This window comes from Schistocerca piceifrons, chromosome 1 (assembly GCF_021461385.2).
Source record: "Schistocerca piceifrons isolate TAMUIC-IGC-003096 chromosome 1, iqSchPice1.1, whole genome shotgun sequence".
NCBI classification, from domain to species: Eukaryota; Metazoa; Arthropoda; class Insecta; order Orthoptera; family Acrididae; genus Schistocerca; species Schistocerca piceifrons.
In genome coordinates, this window is record NC_060138.1 from 182378615 (window position 1) to 182397174 (window position 18560).

At 45.4% G+C, this 18560-nt stretch overlaps 1 protein-coding gene across 1 annotated transcript in view; it reads left to right on the plus strand.

Moving 5' to 3' along the window:
* Window positions 1-18560, plus strand: part of LOC124798119 (protein-tyrosine sulfotransferase-like) — a 343624-nt gene that overhangs the window by 285825 nt on the left and 39239 nt on the right. Inside the window, exons 4-5 of the mRNA XM_047261416.1 lie at window positions 7031-7139; window positions 12388-12582. Of these exons, the coding sequence (XP_047117372.1) occupies window positions 7031-7139; window positions 12388-12582 (304 nt within the window). The remainder of the gene's footprint in view (window positions 1-7030; window positions 7140-12387; window positions 12583-18560) is intronic.

Sequence of the window (18560 nt, forward strand, 5' to 3'; positions counted from 1 at the left end):
CAGGCAAGACAGCAACTCAGTGACACCAGTAACTGAAAATTTAGATAACGATGTGTCAGTACGGTAAAAACAGGGTGTCAAAGAGATATGGCACGAACACGAGCCACAGACGGCTCACTCAATGAGGTCGTTCACCACTAGATTCGACAATAGAGGGGACAAGACTCCTCCTTGTGGGCAGCCTCTAGTGGTGTTGGCCCTGGTCCACCTGCATATAGTGGTCCCCAGGTCATGCACCTCTGCTGCCCTTACCATGGAATCGAAGAACATGTTACTGATGGCTCCTTCGATATCCAGGGAGATGCAGAGGGCTATTTCTTGGAAGTGATGTGCTTTCTCCACCTTCCCGACGAGTTGGTGGAGAGCTGTCTCACATGATTTACCTGGTTGATGTGCATGTTGGTTTGAATGTAGAGGGGCCCTAATTAGTCTCCTCTTCCCAAAGTATACATTAACCAGTTTTTCCAATGTTTTGAGAATGAAGGAGGACAGACTGATGGGTCTCATATCATTGGCCTTGGTATGATCAATTCTCCCTGGCTTTGGAATGAAGACAACCTTCCCTACCCTCCAAGCATTGGGTGATTCCTACTGCTAGGCTAACCCTGAATAACCTGCATAGGACTCTTATGAGATTCTCTCCTGCCTGTTGCAGGTGAACTGGAAAGATTCCATCCTGGCCAGGTGACTTGAACGGTTGGTATGTTCCCACCGCCCATTGGATTACACTGAAGTCCACACAGTCTCTGGCTGAACCCCAGTCCTCTCTTCGCGTGCCTGAGAACCATTGCCTCTCTGAGATCACATTCATGTCTGTGTTGTCTGGCAGAGCATACTGAGGAAAGTGTGTTCTGAGTAGTAGCTCTAGCGTCTCATGTACTGTCTCCGTACATTCCCCATCCTCCTTCCTCAACGTACCTCCTGGATTGATTGGTACTCTAGTGAGGATTCTGTGAAGTCTGGCTTGAGCAACTGTGCTCTCCACTTCCTCACTGAATGCCTTCCAGGATTCCTCCTTTGGTTGTCTGATTGCAGGGTTGTAGTTGACAAAGGCCTCACGCTATTTTGCCCATTGCCTTTTACATTTAGCAAGGTTAAACAATCTTTTCTTTGCGTTTCCAAGTTATTATTCCACCAAGGCACACTCCTATTTGTGCACCTCTTGGTGGTTGTGCAGTTGTCTTGATATGAGGTCACTATGGCAGAGGTAATAGCCTCTGCTACTTGCTCAAACTCTACTGGATAACATATCGAGGTTTTAATTTCTGATAAGCCTAAGTCGAGGTCCCTCCTATATGTCTCCCAGTCTGTTTTCCTGGGATTCTTATAGGTCACCGAGCGAGGTGGCGCAGTCGTTAGACACTGGACTCGCATTCGGGGGGACGACGGTTCAATCCCACGTCTGGCCATCATGATTTAGGTTTTCCATGATTTCCCTAAATCGCTCCAGGCAAATGCCGGGATGGTTCCTTTGAAAGGGCACGGCCAACTTCCTTCCCCATCCTTCCCCAATCCGATGAGACCGATGATCTCGCTGTCCGGTCTCCTTCCTTAAACAACCCAACCCAACCCCAACCCTCTTATAGGTCATGGTATGTCTGATTCCCATTACAACCTTGAATTTAATGTACATGTGGTCTGGTGAGGATGACTCTTATGCCACATATTGTTTCACATAGCTGCCCATCATCATGGAATCAAAGGTTATGTCAATTACTTCTTCCTTTCGGATATTCCTGAATGTAGGTTCATTGCCTCTATTCAGGACCTCCAAGTTGTTAGCTAAAAGAAATTCAAGAAGGTACTCACCTCTATGGTTGCTGTCCTTGCTGCCCCACACTAGGTTGTGGGCATTGGCGACATATCCCATAAACTGTTGGTCACCTTGCCGATGGCAAGCTTCTACCAGTCACCTCCAAAGGAGGAGGAGAGCTGTCTTTGCAAGGAAGATATGCTAAGGCCAAAACAATTTCCCTTCCTAAATTGCTGCATTCTAACAGTTACTATGTCCCTGGAGCAGAAATCCATCATTTCTTACATTGGTGCATGTTTTGGACTTTCTTAGATTTCTAGCATAAATCAGCTTATCAACAGTGCCACAAAGGCCTGATATACCCCCTTTATATAAGTAGAGTTCTTTTATCAGGGCCGGGTCCACTTCCTGTCTCCCCGGACAGCGGCTCAGGCCAGCAGAGACCCCTTTAATGTACTTCACATTAATCTGCAGCACCTCCAGTCTCCATCTTGCTGCCATCATTGCCTTTGAGGTCTTTAATAACCTTGAGGCTGGCCTGTGAGAACCCTAAAAACAATTTCAGGTCTTGCTCTCGCATCGCCTTCAGGGACTTCTCTCCGACCTCCGCCACCAGATTTCGTCCTTCTGGTACAACCTTCTGGTTGATCACTCTCCAGTCTTCTGTTTAGACTTTTGGGTTCTGGGCCCCTATTTTCTTGAACAGAAACATCCTTAAGGATCTTTAGTACCCATACCTTTGCGGTCATGAGAAGCTCCACTGCCGTCTTGACCATCAGCTTCGCATCTTCCCATGAGGTTATCAAGGTCACCTTGTCCGTAAGCCATTCCACCGTTTGCACCTTCTCACAGATAAAAATGAGGGTACCATGATCTAGATGGACCCTCCTGAAGCTGGTTCCTGGACCAGCGTCCCCCCCCCCCCCCACCCATTCGTTTCAAAGAGGGACATCTGTACAATTTCCTCCAGCTGTGAGGTGATGGCTACAAGTGAATAGCCTTTCTGGATAACTGCCACCTTTAAAACCGAGACTGCAGTATTATAGATGTTTCCCTGTTTCTTTCCTCAGTTTTTTTCTGGGCTCGCTTATCCAGGGAGTAGGGAGTTTTAGATTTCTCCCTTATCCTCTTGCTGACAGTCTTCGACGTTGTGGGGGTCTGCATATCCCCTTCAATCTGAGACAGTTTTTTCTTGGGGGTCTTAGGTTCAAGCCCCTTCACATCCCTCCACTTGTCTTTAGGAAGCCATTCTTTCCCTGCCTTTTTTCTCTGTTCCCTGAGTAGTTCTCTCCTCTCAGCCCCATACAAGGCTTTAATGTTGATCTGATCCAACTTCTTGGTTACAGTATCCACTTCTGGCTCAGGTCCAGACCCTGATACAGTAGTGGGAATGCCTTCCATCGGTCCTGACTCCGATTTTTGGGTGTCTAAGTTTGCCCCTCAGTTTGTTTTAATTTATTTTCTTTAGTCATGTCCATATAGGTCCCATGAGATTTGGGGCTCTACATGGTCCACACCACAAATACCCTGCTGTGTGTAAGGCCACTTACTCAGGGAGGTCAGCTGGTATCCCAGAGGCTCCGTTTGTGACACACCTTCCCAAGTGCCACGCTCCCCTTGGCACAGATCGCATCACACATTGGGTTCGAAAAGGGAATTGGGTAAGGACTAGGAGTGGATAGGGAAGATGGGACGTTGTGGACACTCCTAGTCTGATCCATCAGCTGAGGCCTTTTCGGCAGTTGGTCCTCTACCTTCAGTGTAGCCCTCAGCTTCACGCAGATACCCAAGCCTCCCCACCCACGCGGACAGTGCATCGTCAAGGTGATGTACCACGGAGAGAACAATTTCCTTCCACCTGTATAAAAATTGTTAATTACAGAAATTATTCATGTAACCTGTCTACACGTGAAGATAAGAAAAGAAAACGTCAGTGTATGTTAATGAGTAACCACGTGCACAAACGATAGTAAAAGTTACAAAATAATTGTGAATTCAAGAACACGGGAATCGTGCAACAATCATTGATAACTGCTAAGGAATTGTTAAGACATATGCATAACTATAACATATAAGAAGTACATAGCTAAAACATAACTGTCAAAGTAAGCATACGTTCAGTTTATCACACATTTTGCTTATCTTCGCACGATTGTACTACATACTGAGGGGTCATTACATCAAAAGTCAAGGTTTTGTTACATCTGTAAAGACTCCTTGTTTCTTTGTGTAGTAGTAAATCAACACAGCTCGCATCATCAAAGCTTCCCTATATACAGTGCCAGATTTATGTGTTTCTGTTTTTTTATTGTCATGTTAATACTTCAGTGTAAATTGCACAAATGTTATGTGCGTAACTATAGTTAGCACAATAGGGAAAGTCTGCCAGTGCTGTTTTCGGGTATACTTATTTTTGTCTTATCTTCCAAAAAAAACATCATGTTCCCTCAGGAAGGACACTAAAAGTTGTAACAACCGTGTTACATTCGTGCGGGGTACAATAAGGAATTGTAATGAAAGAAGCACTGATTTATCGTTACTTGTATAAATGCATAATAAGGTCATTACCCTTTGTCATTAATGGTAGTCGACAGCATTGTGGATGGTATCTAAAGCGTGTCCCAGAACTGTTGCAACAAACTTCGAGGGTTTGTAGAGGGTGTCTTGAAGAACAAGTCGAGGATAGGAACTCGTGTCCAGGAACGTCAGCCAACGAGGCTACAGAGCGTCGAAATTATACTGGCCAGCGCCTGATACTAGACAACCGCTTCGGCAGCAAACGTGACTTTGTACGCTGACGGACCATAGCCGGAACGTCTCGCAGTGTTATTCAGTGGTAGCGACCGACTGCAACGATCGGCAGTGGAGAAGATGGAGGTAGCTGCTGGGTAGAAAGACCTTGCCACCCATAAATGTGATGCTCCGTTTCCTAGGAAGATGACGGTTTTAGACACAGGTTTCCTTCTGCAGTTTATTTTTCTCCTGGAACCATCTAAAATCGTGGATGTTTTCAGTCTTCTGCGAACTGTAATGGCACAACAGTATGTCATGGACATCCTGCACCTTCATGTGTTATGAAACAGTATCGTGATGGCATTTTTCAACAGGACAATGTTCATCTAGACATGCCACATCACTCTGTGAGCTATCTGTGTGCTTCTGAGGCAATCCCGTGGCCAACAAGGTCCCCAGATCTGTTTCTGATACAACATGTGTATGAGCAGCTGTGCCAGTGCCAGTATCTGGGATATCAAGAAGAAGTTTAAAAGTTGGTCAGGTTGCCTCAGGAGATACCATCCCCACCAACACCTCACAGCTGGTAATGGAAAATCATGTATCCAACTTATGCTGATAGTGGTTGCATAGGGAGCTGTTGATTGTGTTAATCATGATATTACGTTAATCATGATTGGTTTAAGTCATACCTACAGAACAGGAAGCAAAAAGTTTCCTTATATGGGTCAAGTGATTTAAATAAGTTTGCCACTTCATGTAACTGGGGTGAAATTACATTAGGTGTTCCACAGGGTTCAATCATGGGTCCCCTTCTGTTCTTGATACATGTGAACGACCTCCCTTCCTATCTGAAACAGGAAGCTGAACTGTCACTGTTTGCTGATGATACAAGCATCATTATTAATACAGGAAAAGAAACTCCAATAGAAAATGATACAAATAAGGCCTTTGGAAAAGTCATTAATTGGTTTTCTGCAAATGGGTTGCTCTAAACCTTAAAAAACACAGTACATCCAATTTTCTGTTGCAAAAAGTACAGTTCCTTCAATAAATATAACACATCAACAGAAGTCAGTAGACAGGGTAGAGCATACAAAGTTTTTGGGTGTGCACATAGATGTGAATCTTAGTCGGAAAATTCATATTTTGGATCTTCTAAAGCGACTAGGTTCAGCAACTTTTGTAATCAGAATAATTGCCAATTTTGAGGATATAGAAATAAGTAAGCTAACATGCTTTGCATACTTTCATTTTCTGATGTCATATGGAATAATATTTTGGGGTAACTTAACATTTAGACAAAAAGTATTCACTGTTTAAAAGAAAGTGGTTAGAATAATGTGTGGGGTTCATAGTTGCACATCTTGTGGACATCTTTTTAAAAGATTGGGAATTCTTTCAACAGCATCACAGTGCATTTACTCACTAATGAAATTTGTTCTCAGCAACATGGACCAGTTTAAAAAGAATAGTGACATTCATGATTGTAGTACCAGAAAAAAGAAAGACATACACTATCCTTTACTCAACCTATCTTTGGCACAGAAACGGGCAAATCATGCTGCTACAAAAATTTTCGACAAATTACCAAATGAAATAAAATGTCTGAGAGGCAGGAGTAATAGCTTCAAAAATAAATTGAAATTATATCTCCTTCACAACTCATTCTATACCATAGATGAATTCTTGAATAGAAATAAATAAATCTATAAATACAGTATATGGATTTGTGGGGTAAAAAATAGACATATTAATCTTTAACTTTGTAATATATATATATATATATATATATATATATATATATATATATATATATATATATATATATCTAGTTTCATGTGTGCATTTCTTGGGCACTTGACACGTTCCACATCACAACTGCTACCGTACCGTGTGATTGATCAATGGAACACGCAACCAACCAACTAACTAACTCCAATGATGCGCAGCCGCTGGCACGCCTTCAGCAGTTCCAACTACGAGCGTCCTCTGCCGCCACGATATAGGATGGCCAGAGGTGGCTACTCGGCCGAGTCTCTCTTGCAGTCTTTAGTCTTAGCTTTCGATAGTTCGCTCATGTGTTAGTAGATGGAACCTCTCACTGCATGACGCTTAGTTAGCTCCTTATAATGGATGGACTTCTTTTGTAAAACTTCTGTTTACTGTAATCACATGTTCGCTAAACATTTCTGCTCCTTTCTTGGTTCCCTACGACGACAGCTGCTGCGCCACTGTGTAGCCAACGTCTTCTTATAGTTCACTGCATTCATCCATGCCAGAACGAGTGCTATGTCACTCTGACAAGTGGGGTCACACTACCCAAATCTTTGTAAATTTTGCTCGATTTTGGAACCAATGAAGTTACATCATATATCATCTCAGCCTGTGAGGTTACTTTTTCTCCTCCCCTTTTGATGCTTCAGTTTTTTTCTGTCAGGCAGTGTTATTAAAACTTGTGCTTGAGGAGATGATTCCATAACGTGTACAATGACGTGTGTGGTCTGTTTACTGAATAACTACTCAGTTGTTGCCTGTTTGCAGGTGCGGCCAGGAGACGCGCGTGATTCCCCGCATCCTGCAGATGCGCTCCCACTGGCTCAAGTCGCAGAAGGAGAGCGTCAGGCTCGAGGAGGCTGGACTCTCTAAAGAGGTAAACACGCCGCGGCAGCTGCTGCAAGGCTGGCAAGTGGTCACAAGGCGTGAGCCAAGCCATCTACCAAATTATTCTGCAGGCTGTTCCCCGACACTGAATTATTTGCAGCGAGCTCCAATAGACTGCGGTAGGCCCCGCGTAGTTTGTACGGTGCAGATGAGAGAGCATGTTATCTTGACAAGTAGGAAATAAATCTCACACAAGTGTTAGAAAAATTGGAGTTGCTATTAGGTCTCAACGATACTCCTGTGCGGACACTTCTGAACAAACAATTCCTTTATCACTTTCGTATGGACTCGTGGTAGTGTCTCTCACACGTAATCAAAATATGTTCAATCCCCGCCACAGATTGAACTTTGAATGAAAATCGTCAGAAATGGTGGGAAAAGGTTTCCGGCATAAGAAGTCACCTTCATCCTGCCAGTGGCCTTGTCAAAGACGGCGTAGGAGCGTAGAGGAGTTAAGGGTACTTTCCTGCCGTTGGTGTGGGAAACTGCACCTAAAAGGCGGAGGAATGATCAACGGCATGAGGAGGCAGAAGATACATGATCCGTATCCGCAGAACATGTGGCCTGTAATTGAAAAAGTGTCATAATAATCTCTCCATTGATACAGATACTGAGCTAGCCCACAGGTCGGGACTGCCAAGATAGAGGTGATCTTGAGAGAAACATGGCGTAACCAACGAAAGGATAACATCCTACGAGTCGGACTGTGGAATGTCAGAATTTAGAACGTGTTAGAGAAGCAAGAAAATCTGGAAAGAGAAGTGCAAAGGCTCACTCTAAATATAGCGGGAGTAGGTGAAGTGAAATGGAGAGAAGACAAGGATTTCTGGTCTTCCTGTTCACTGGACCTGAATCCGTTGTACTTGCGGCTATGGGGACATTCAAATTCAGTGGTAAAAGCCCAAACCATCGACAGTGTGCGGATATACAGGAGCGTGTGACCGATGTACGTCACACTTTCCGAATAGAGGTAGGTGTATTTGAAGGAGTGCGTGATTCACTGTGGAGAAGGACGGGGGAAGCGTGGTAACCTACATTCAACACTGCCTAAACTGTTTTCTACGTAACACGACAGATGGGAATGAGAGGATAGACTGGCTGTTGTCTCATCAGGTATTCGTTTCGGGACATATTGTTGTAGATATGTTTCTTCTAGTTTTGATTAATACTACCTCCTGTAGGAATATGTGACACGTTTATTTTAAATACCCCGCAAAATAACAATGAGTAAATCAGTTTGAAATGGAGGAGTGTGTACACTGATCAGCCAAAACATTATGACCATTGGCCACTGCAACGTTGGATGCCACCTGGTGGCGTTGCGGGCAACTGACGCGGCAACAGAAATGTGTAGACAGAGTAGACACGTACGGTGGAGCACCCTAGCGTTGCAAATAGAGTAATTCATTGAGATAAGCGACTTTGACAAAGGGCGGATTATTATTAATCAGAGCCTGTGACTGATTATCTCGAAAACAGCGAAGCTGGCCGAGTGTTTATGTGCTATTGTCGTTAGCATCTCCAGATAGAGGTAGAAGAACAGTGAAACTATCACTTGGTGCTAAATCGTTGGACGTCCACGACTTTCCACAGAAAGTGTTCGGAGACTTGTCTGTGATCTGTGGCATCTCTGACGAAAGAGCACAATGCTGGTGCAGGCAAAAGTGATTCGAAGGACACCGTTCATCGTACATTGTTCAACATGGAGCTCCGCAGCAGACCACCCCTGCGTGTTCACATGTTGATCCAACGACGTCGTCAATGGCGATTGCAGTAGGCACTGGATCATCGGGTTTCGATCGTTGATCAATGGAAACGTGTCGGCTCTTCGAGTGAATCGTAATTTGACTACACTAGATCGATGGTCGTCTCCACGAATGACGCCATCGAACTGAACGACGGCCAGAAATGTGCAGTTCTCCACGGACGCAGGTTCGTCGGAGCAGTGTTAACTATGGGAGACATTCTCCTGCGCTTGCATTGGACTTGTGGTAGTAATCAAAGACATGTTCACAGCTGCGAACGACCTGCATCCCTTCGTGCTTGATGTCTTCCCCGACGGTGTTGTCATCTTTCAGCAGTATAATAGGCCATATCTCGCAGCCACAGCAGTGATGCAGTGGTTTGAGGAGCGTTATAGTGAACTCACGTTGATGTCTCGCCATCAAATTCGCCTGATGTAAATCCTATGGAACAAGTCTAGATCGCTATCGGGTACTGTCACCGCATATGCAAATCAGTGGCCCGTTATTTACGCGAAATACACGACCTGTGCGTAGACATATAATGCTACATACCTCCACAAACAATCTAACGAATTGTCGGATGCCTGAAATGCGGAATCAATTAAGTACGAGGGGCGTTTGAAAAGTCCGTGCAGTCCGACACATGGCACCACCGGCGCGTATCGAGGTCATGTTTAATTAGTAGCATCCCTGGAAAGAACGCACACAAAGTTTCAGCCATATTGGTCTATTTCTTTGCGTTTGGCATTCGTGTGAATGAAGGAAGTCGAGTGATTGTCAAAAAATGGACGTAGAAGAATTTCGTGTGGTGATTAAAGAATACTTAATGAAAGGCAAAACGGCTCAGGACAGTAAAGAGAAGCTTGATAAACTTTACAGTGACTCTGCACCTTCGATTAGAACGGTTTATAAGTGGTTTCAAAATTTTCGGAGTGGCCATATGGGCACCAGTAGTGCTGAACATTCTGGACGCCCTGTGGAGGTAACGACTCCAGAAATCATTGATAAAATCCATGATATGGTGATGGATGACAGAAGTGTTAAAGTGCGTGAGATTGATAGTGCTATGGACATCTCGAATGAATGGATACATAATACTATGCATAAACATTTGGACATGAGAAAGCTATCCGCAAGATGGGTTCCGCAATTGCTCACGCTTGACCAAAAACGGAATCGTGGAAAGTGTTGCAAGGATTGTTTGCAGCTGTTCAGGAAGAATCCGCAGGACTTTAACCGTCGTTTCGTCACTGTAAATGAAACATGGATACATTACTATACCCCTGAGACCAAACAACAATCTAAACAATGGGTTACCAAGTGAGAATCTGCACCAAAAAAAGGCGAAGACCAGTCCTTCGGCCGGAAAGGTTATGGCGACTGTCTTTTGGGATATGCAAGGGATAATCCTCATCGACTATTACAAGTGCATATTATTCATCGTTATTGGACGGTTTGAAAACCGAGCTGCAAGAAAAACGCCGGCGATTGGACCGCAAAAAAGTCCTTTTCCATCACGACAATGCACCCGCACACACCTCAGCATTTGTGGTCGCAAAATTAATGGAAATAAGATTACAACTCGTTTCACATCCTCCCTATTGTCCAAACTTGCCTCCCTCTGACTACGATTTGTTCTCCAATTTAAGAAATGGCTGTCGGGACAAAGATTTTATTGAAACGAGGAGGTGATTGCAGCAACTAATAGCTATTTTGCAGACTTGTACAATTCCTATTATTCGGCGGGGATCAACAAATTAGAACAACGTTGGACGAAGTGTGTAAGTCTAAATGGAGAATACGTCGAAAAATAGGGAATGTTTACCTCAAACACATAAGTAGTTTTTATTTTTGCACGGGCTTTTCAAACGCCCCTCGTATTCCATTCCAAAGACGGACAAACAAGGTATTACGTAAGTGGTCATAATGTTTTGACTCTCCGGTGTACACAGATTCACTGTGCTCCTTCTAAGTGCTGCCATTAATGTAAATACTGAAGAGTAAAAAGTTGTTAGCTTGGGGTTTTGCTCGGAAACACACAGTCGTCATGAGCGCTGGTCGAGTGCATCCCTTCTGTTCTGAAGTGGTGGCCGCCACCGTTGACTGACGCCTGCCATCCTGCGCACTTGCAGCCACGCTGATTATGTGCAGTCCCATTAAATTTATGCAAGAGGAGACAAACGAGGAAGCAACAATGCCATTAAAAAGTGTGCTTGAGAGTGTTGTAGGAACCACCAGCTATTCCAGTCGCACAATATAGACAATAAAGAAAGAGGTTTAATACTTCTGGAAATGTGTACAAGAAGGAGAAATAATTAGATTTGGAAATGATAATTGGACACCCTAGCTGCTAAGAGGCGTTGATAGAGTTCGTTGGGGGCATGTTGAAAATGTGTGCCCCACCGTGTCTCGAACCCGGAATCTCCTGCTGAGACGGCAGACGCTCTATCCATTTGAGCCACCGAGGGCACAGAGGTTAGTGCGCCTGCAGGGACTTATACCTTGCACGCTCCCCGCGAGATTCCCATTCCCAACATGTCCACACCACTACATTCGTATTGCGCCTAATAGATGTTTGCCCATCATACTCATTACTCGTGGCAGATTAATCTACCAAGTCCCATACGAGTTCGGGAATAGCGTGTGCGTTCAGACAAGAAGGTCAATGGCCGGGAAGGCATATTTTAACTATGTATGACGGTAGTATCTGTTCCCGAAAGAACAGATACCGTTGATGACCAGGCAGCTTAGCTAGAAATGAAATGATAATTGAATGCACACCCTAGCTGCAAAGAGGCGTTCATATACTTGATTGGAGACATGTTGAAATTGGATGCCCCGACCGGTGTAAGCAGGAGATCCCGGGTTCGAGACCCGGTCGGGGCACACATTTTCAACATGTCCCAATGAAGTATATCAACGCCTCTTTGATGCTAGGGTGTCCATTCAATTATCATTTAGTTTCTAGCAAGGCCGCATGGTCATTAACGGTAACTGTTCTTTCGGGAACAGATACTACCGTCATACATAATTAGATTTAGGTAATGCAGAGTAATACAATGTGAGGTGACTCATGCAGAATTTCGACATGACTCGTATTCTGTGTTTTACATTTGTCACTACTGTAGTAATCAACATCGTCCGCTACACTCCACTTTTCCCCTTCTTTGTTGTATCTTTTTTTTTCTGGCAGTGCGTCTGCGGATGTGTTTTTTTATGGTTGAGAGTTTTTTATGCCACCACTTCTTTTTCAGTAATGTAGAAAGTACTGACTTTGAACGTCTATATTTGCCGGATTATTAGTTGCAATGACCTGCCCTGCTAATGTGATCGTTTCCAGACTCACTAGGCTGTAGCGTACAGGCTTCAGTTGTCGAACTGCACATGCCCTTCCGCAGCACACTGATCGGTCCCCTTCCACGCCGTCCGCACAGCAACCGGTCAAGTTATTTTGTACACGCTGCAGCCTGTGGTGCCCGGTTTGGCCGGCAGGTGCTGGACTCGGCGATCGCAGCCTTCTGCCTGGAGGTGATCGCGCGCCACGGCGAGCCGGCGCCGCGGCTCTGCAACAAGGATCCGCTGACGCTCAAGTCTGCCGCCTACCTGGCCGAGCTCTTCCCCAACGCCAAGTTCATCTTCATGCTGCGCGACGGCCGCGCCACCGTGCACTCCATCATCTCCAGGAAGGTACGAGCTCACCACGCGCTGCGACTCTGTGCGATACTCATTTAGCAAACTCCATTTAGCGAGGGGGTACCCATACACAACCGGATTAACACTGGCGTGGGTGCAGCTTGTGTAGTAAGCATTTCTTCGCTAGGCGTGTGTACCGCAGCTCATTGCCAGTTCAGTGCTGCCTGTGTTGTCGACCTGGCTTGTTCTGCCCATCTGCAGTGATCGTTTTTGCTAGCGCCGTTTTGTTCTTGTTTCGTTTATTATGGTGACATGTTTAACTGAACAACGTGCAGCTGTGAAATTTTGTTTTCTACTCGGTAAAAACGGCGCTGAAACTGTTTTAATGTTGAAAACAGATTACCAAGACGACCCTATGGGAAATTTTGTGTTAGCAGAAGAGCCAACACCGTGTTACGAGTGGAGGCCAAAATGCACGCGTTTTAGCTCAAGCAGGCTAGCGTGAGGAGGGAAGAACTATACTGACGTGAGGTCTGGAACATGACAAGGAATGAGAATTCAGAAAGCGGACGTAATTAGTTTGATACTTAACTTTAATCCGTTAATGATGAACGTCGCTCTTGACGGTACATGATTCACAATATTATCTGTTCAGAATTCATTCTTGAAGATAGTTCTTATAGTAACTGAATATGGCGCCTTGCTAGGTCGTAGCAAATGACGTAGCTGAAGGCTATGCTAAACTGTCGTCTCTGCAAATGAGAACGTATGTAGACAGTGAACCATCGCTAGCAAAGTCGGCTGTACAACTGGGGCGAGTGCTAGGGAGTCTCTATAGACTAGACCTGCCGCGTGGCGGCGCTCGGTCTGCAATCACTGATAGTGGCGACACGCGGGTCCGACGTATACCAACGGACCGCGGCCGATTTAAAGGCTACCTCCTAGCAAGTGTGGTGTCTGGCGGTGACACCACAGGAGAAACCGAGGTGTACGAATTGTTTGCTCGAATTGAAAATGGCGATTGATGATAAACCTCGTTCTGGACGTCCATCAACAGCACGAATCGACGAAAATATTGAAAATATTCGAGAGCTTGTGCTCACAGACCATCGACAGACAATTGATCAACTGTCAGAGATTATTGTGTTATTTTGAAGTTCGGTTGAGCCCGATTTGTGGCAGACAGAAAACTGATTCTTCCAGCTCGACAACGCACTCGGACACACAGCCATCTCTGTTAGACAGTTATTGGCTACAAATAGCATGGTTTCGCTGCCCCACGCACCTTACTAGTCTGACCTGGCTCCGTGCGATTTTTTCTTACTTCCATGCATGAAAAGGGGCATGAAAGGATACCGATTTGACAACTATGGAGAAGCCAAGAAAAAAACGAGCGCGCAGCTGTCAGCCATCTCTAAAGATGACTACAAAAAGTGTTTCGAACAGTGGAAACACCGGTAGGACAAATGTATCAGTGGTAATGAGAAGTATTTTGAAGGGGATAAGGTTGTTTTATAAACGATTTCAAAAAAAATATACAGGGTGGTCCATTGATAGTGACCAGGTCAAATATCTCACCAAATAAGCATCAATCGAAAAAACTACAAAGAACGAAACTCGTCTAGCTTGAAGGGGAAAACCAGATGGCTCTATTGTTGCCCCGCTAGAAGGCGCTGCCATAGGTGAAACGGATATCAACAGCGTTTTTTTTTTTTAAATAGGAACCCCCATTTTTATTACATATTCGTGTTGTACGTATGAATGTTTTAGTTGGACCACTGTTTTCGCTTTGTGATAGATGGCGCTGTAATAGTCACAAACTTATAAATACGTGGTATCACGTAACATTCCGCCAGTGCGGACGGTATTTGCTTCGTGATACATTACCCGTGTTGAAATGGACCGTTTACCAATTCCGGAAAAGGTCGATATCATGTTGATGTATGGCTTTTGTGATCAAAATGCCCAACGGAAGTGTGCTATGTATGCTACTAAGTATCCTGGACGATATCATCAAAGTGTCCGGACCGTTCGCCGGATAGTTACGTTATTTAAGGAAACAGGAAGTGTTCAGTCACATGTGAAACGTCAACCACGACGTGCAACAAATGATAATGCCCAAGTCGGTGTTTTAGATGCTGTCGCGGCTAATCCGCACATTAGTAGCAGACAAATTGAGCGAGAATCGGGAATCTCAAAAACGTCGGTATTAAGAACGCTACATCAACATCGATTACACCTGTACCATATTTCTATGCACCAGAAATTGCTTGGCGACTACTTTGAACGTCGTGTGCAGTTCTGTCACTGGGCACAAGAGAAATTACGGAACGATGACAGATTTTTTGCACGTGTTCTATTTAGCGACGAAGCGTCATTCACCAACAGCGCTAACATAAACCGGCGTAATATGCACTATTGGGCAACGGAAAATCCACAATGGCTGCGACAAGTGGAACGTCAGCGACCTTGGCGGTTTAATGTATGGTGCGACATTATGGGAGGAAGGATAATTGGCCCACATTGTATCGAGGGCAATTTAAATGGTGCAATGTATCCATACTTCCTACGTAATGTTCTACCGATGTAACTACAAGATGTTTCACTGCATGACAGAATGGCGATGTACTTGCAATATGATGGATATCCGGCACATAGCTTGCGTGCAGTTGAAGCGGTATTGAATAGCATATTTGATGACAGGTGGATTGGTCGTCGAAGCACCATACTATGGCCCGCACGTTGACCGGATCTGACGTCTCTGGATTTCTTCCTGTGGGGAAAGTTGAAGGATATTTGCTATCGTGATCCACCGACAGCGCCTGACAACATGCGTCAGCGCACTGTCAATGCATGTACGAACATTACGGAGGGGAACTACTCGCTGTTGAGGAGTGTCGTTACACGTATTGCCAAATGCATTGAGGTTGACGGACATCACTTTGATCATTTATTGCATTAATGTGGTATTTACAGGTAATCACATGCGTTCTCATAAATGATAAGTTCACAAAGGTACATGTATCACAATAGAATAACCGAAATAAAATGTTCAAACCTACCAACGTTCTGTATTTTAATTTAAAAAACCTGCCAGTCGCCAACTGTTCGTCTAAAATTGTGAGCCACATGTTTGTGACTATTACAGCGCCATCTATCAGAAAGCGAAAAAAGTGGTCCAACTAAAACATTTATACACTCCTGGAAATGGAAAAAAGAACACATTGACACCGGTGTGTCAGACCCGCCATACTTGCTCCGGACACTGCGAGAGGGCTATACAAGCAATGATCACACGCACGGCACAGCGGGCACACCAGGAACCGCGGTGTTGGCCGTCGAATGGCGCTAGCTGCGCAGCATTTGTGCACCGCCGCCGTCAGTGTCAGCCAGTTTGCCGTGGGATATGGAGCTCCATCGCAGTCTTTAACACTGGTAGCATGCCGCGACAGCGTGGACGTGAACCGTATGTGCAGTTGACGGACTTTGAGCGAGGGCGTATAGTGGGCATGCGGGAGGCCGGGTGGACGTACCGCCGAATTGCTCAACACGTGGGGCGTGAGGTCTCCACAGTACATCGATGTTGTCACCAGTGGTCGGCGGAAGGTGCACGTGCCCGTCGACCTGGGACCGGACCGCAGCGACGCACGGATGCACGCCAAGACCGTAGGATCCTACGCAGTGCCGTAGGGGACCGCACCGCCACTTCCCAGCAAATTAGGGACACTGTTGCTCCTGGGGTATCGGCGAAGACCATTCGCAACCGTCTCCATGAAGCTGGGCTACGGTCCCGCACACCGTTAGGCCGTCTTCCGCTCACGCCCCAACATCGTGCAGCCCGCCTCCAGTGGTGTCGCGACAGGCGTCAATGGAGGGACGAATGGAGACGTGTCGTCTTCAGCGATGAGAGTCGCTTCTGCCTTGGTGCCAATGATGGTCGTATGCGTGTTTGGCGCCGTGCAGGTGAGCGCCACAATCAGGACTGCATACGACCGAGGCACACAGGGCCAACACCCGGCATCATCGTGTGGGGAGCGATCTCCTACACTGGCCGTACACCACTGGTGATCGTCGAGGGGACACTGAATAGTGCACGGCACATCCAAACCGTCATCGAACCCATCGTTCTACCTTTCCTAGACCGGCAAGGGAACTTGCTGTTCCAACAGGACAATGCACGTCCGCATGTATCCCGTGCCACCCAACGTGCTCTAGAAGGTGTAAGTCAACTACCCTGGCCAGCAAGATCTCCGGATCTGTCCCCCATTGAGCATGTTTGGGACTGGATGAAGCGTCGTCTCACGCGGTCTGCACGTCCAGCACGAACGCTGGTCCAACTGAGGCGCCAGGTGGAAATGGCATGGCAAGCCGTTCCACAGGACTACATCCAGCATCTCTACGATCGTCTCCATGGGAGAATAGCAGCCTGTATTGTGCGAAAGGTGGATATACGCTGTACTAGTGCCGACATTGTGCATGCTCTGTTGCCTGTGTCTATGTGCCTGTGGTTCTGTCAGTGTGATCATGTGATGTATCTGACCCCAGGAATGTGTCAATAAAGTTTCCCCTTCCTGGGACAATCAATTCACGGTGTTCTTATTTCAATTTCCAGGAGTGTATTTCTTTACGTACTACACGAATATGTGATAAAAAATGGGGGTTCCTATTTAAAAGAAACGCAGTTGATATCTGTTTGACTTATGGCAGCGCCATCTAGCGGGCCAACCATAGCGCCATCTGGTCTCCCCCTTCAAGCCAGACAAGTTTTTTTCTTTGTAGTTTTTTCGTTTGACGCTTATTTCGTGAGATATTTGGCCTGGTCACGATCAATGGACCACCCTGTATAGCTTTTAAAAACAGTCCCGGTTTCTTCTGGGTGGCCCCTCATAATGTTGCGTTCACTGTGGAGGACGTGCACAATTGATGTCAATACCACCAACACCTCAAGCAGTAGTTCTTATAAAACACACGCTTTTCTAATTTTCTGAATGGTTTGATGCAGCGCACTACTAATTCCTCTCGTGCGCTAACCTCTTCAACACAGAGTAGCTACTGCAGCCTCTATTTCTTTTTCGACGAAGCCTTTTCCAAACTCAGTCTTCCCCCACACCTTTGAACTCTACGCCTACCTCTAGTACCACGCAGGCTGTTCCCTGAGATCGTAACACACTCCTGTCATCTGGTCCCTTCTTCTTATCACTGTTGTCATTTGTTTCTTTCTTCGCAGATTCTATGGAGAATCTCCTCATTCGTTATGTCATTATTCTACCTAATTTTCAACATTCTCCTGTAGCGCCATATCTCAAATGCTTCGATTCTCTTCAGTTCCTGGTTTCCCACTGTCCATGATTCACTGTGCTCCAAAAGTACTTTCCCAAAAATTCCTTCCTCAATTTAAGGCCCACTAGACTTCTACTGGCCAGGAGAGCCCTCTTTCCCCATGCTAGTCTGCTGTTTATGTCTTCCTTGCTTCCAATATAGACGAAATCCTTAAATTCATCTACCAAGATGCTCAATTTTTCGTTATTCTCATTTCTGCTACTTGTAATTATCTTTGTCTTTTTCTGGTTTACCCCCAATCCATATTCTGCAGTCATTAGACTGTTTACTCCATTCAACAGATCCTGTAATCCTTCTCCACTTTCACTAAGGAGAACAATGTCCTAAATAAATCTTATCGTTGACATCCTTTCACCCAGAATTTTAATCCCATTCTGGAATATTTGTTTGATTTCCGTCATTGCTTCTTCGATGTGTAAAACGGACGGTAGGAATCCTTGTCCTAGATCCATTTTAATCCGAGAACTTCGTCCTTGGTCTTCCAGTCGTATTGTTTCCTCTTGAACCTTGTACATTTTGTATATAATCTATCTTTCCCTGTAGATTACTCATATTTTTATCACAATTTTCAGCTCGATCGAAGCGGTCCCACAGATTCTCGGTTGGCTTTAAATCCGGGAAGTCTCATGGCGAGCGAAGTACGCTAAAGTCGTAGTGGTGCTCTTCGAGCCATGCATGTAGACTGCCAGTTC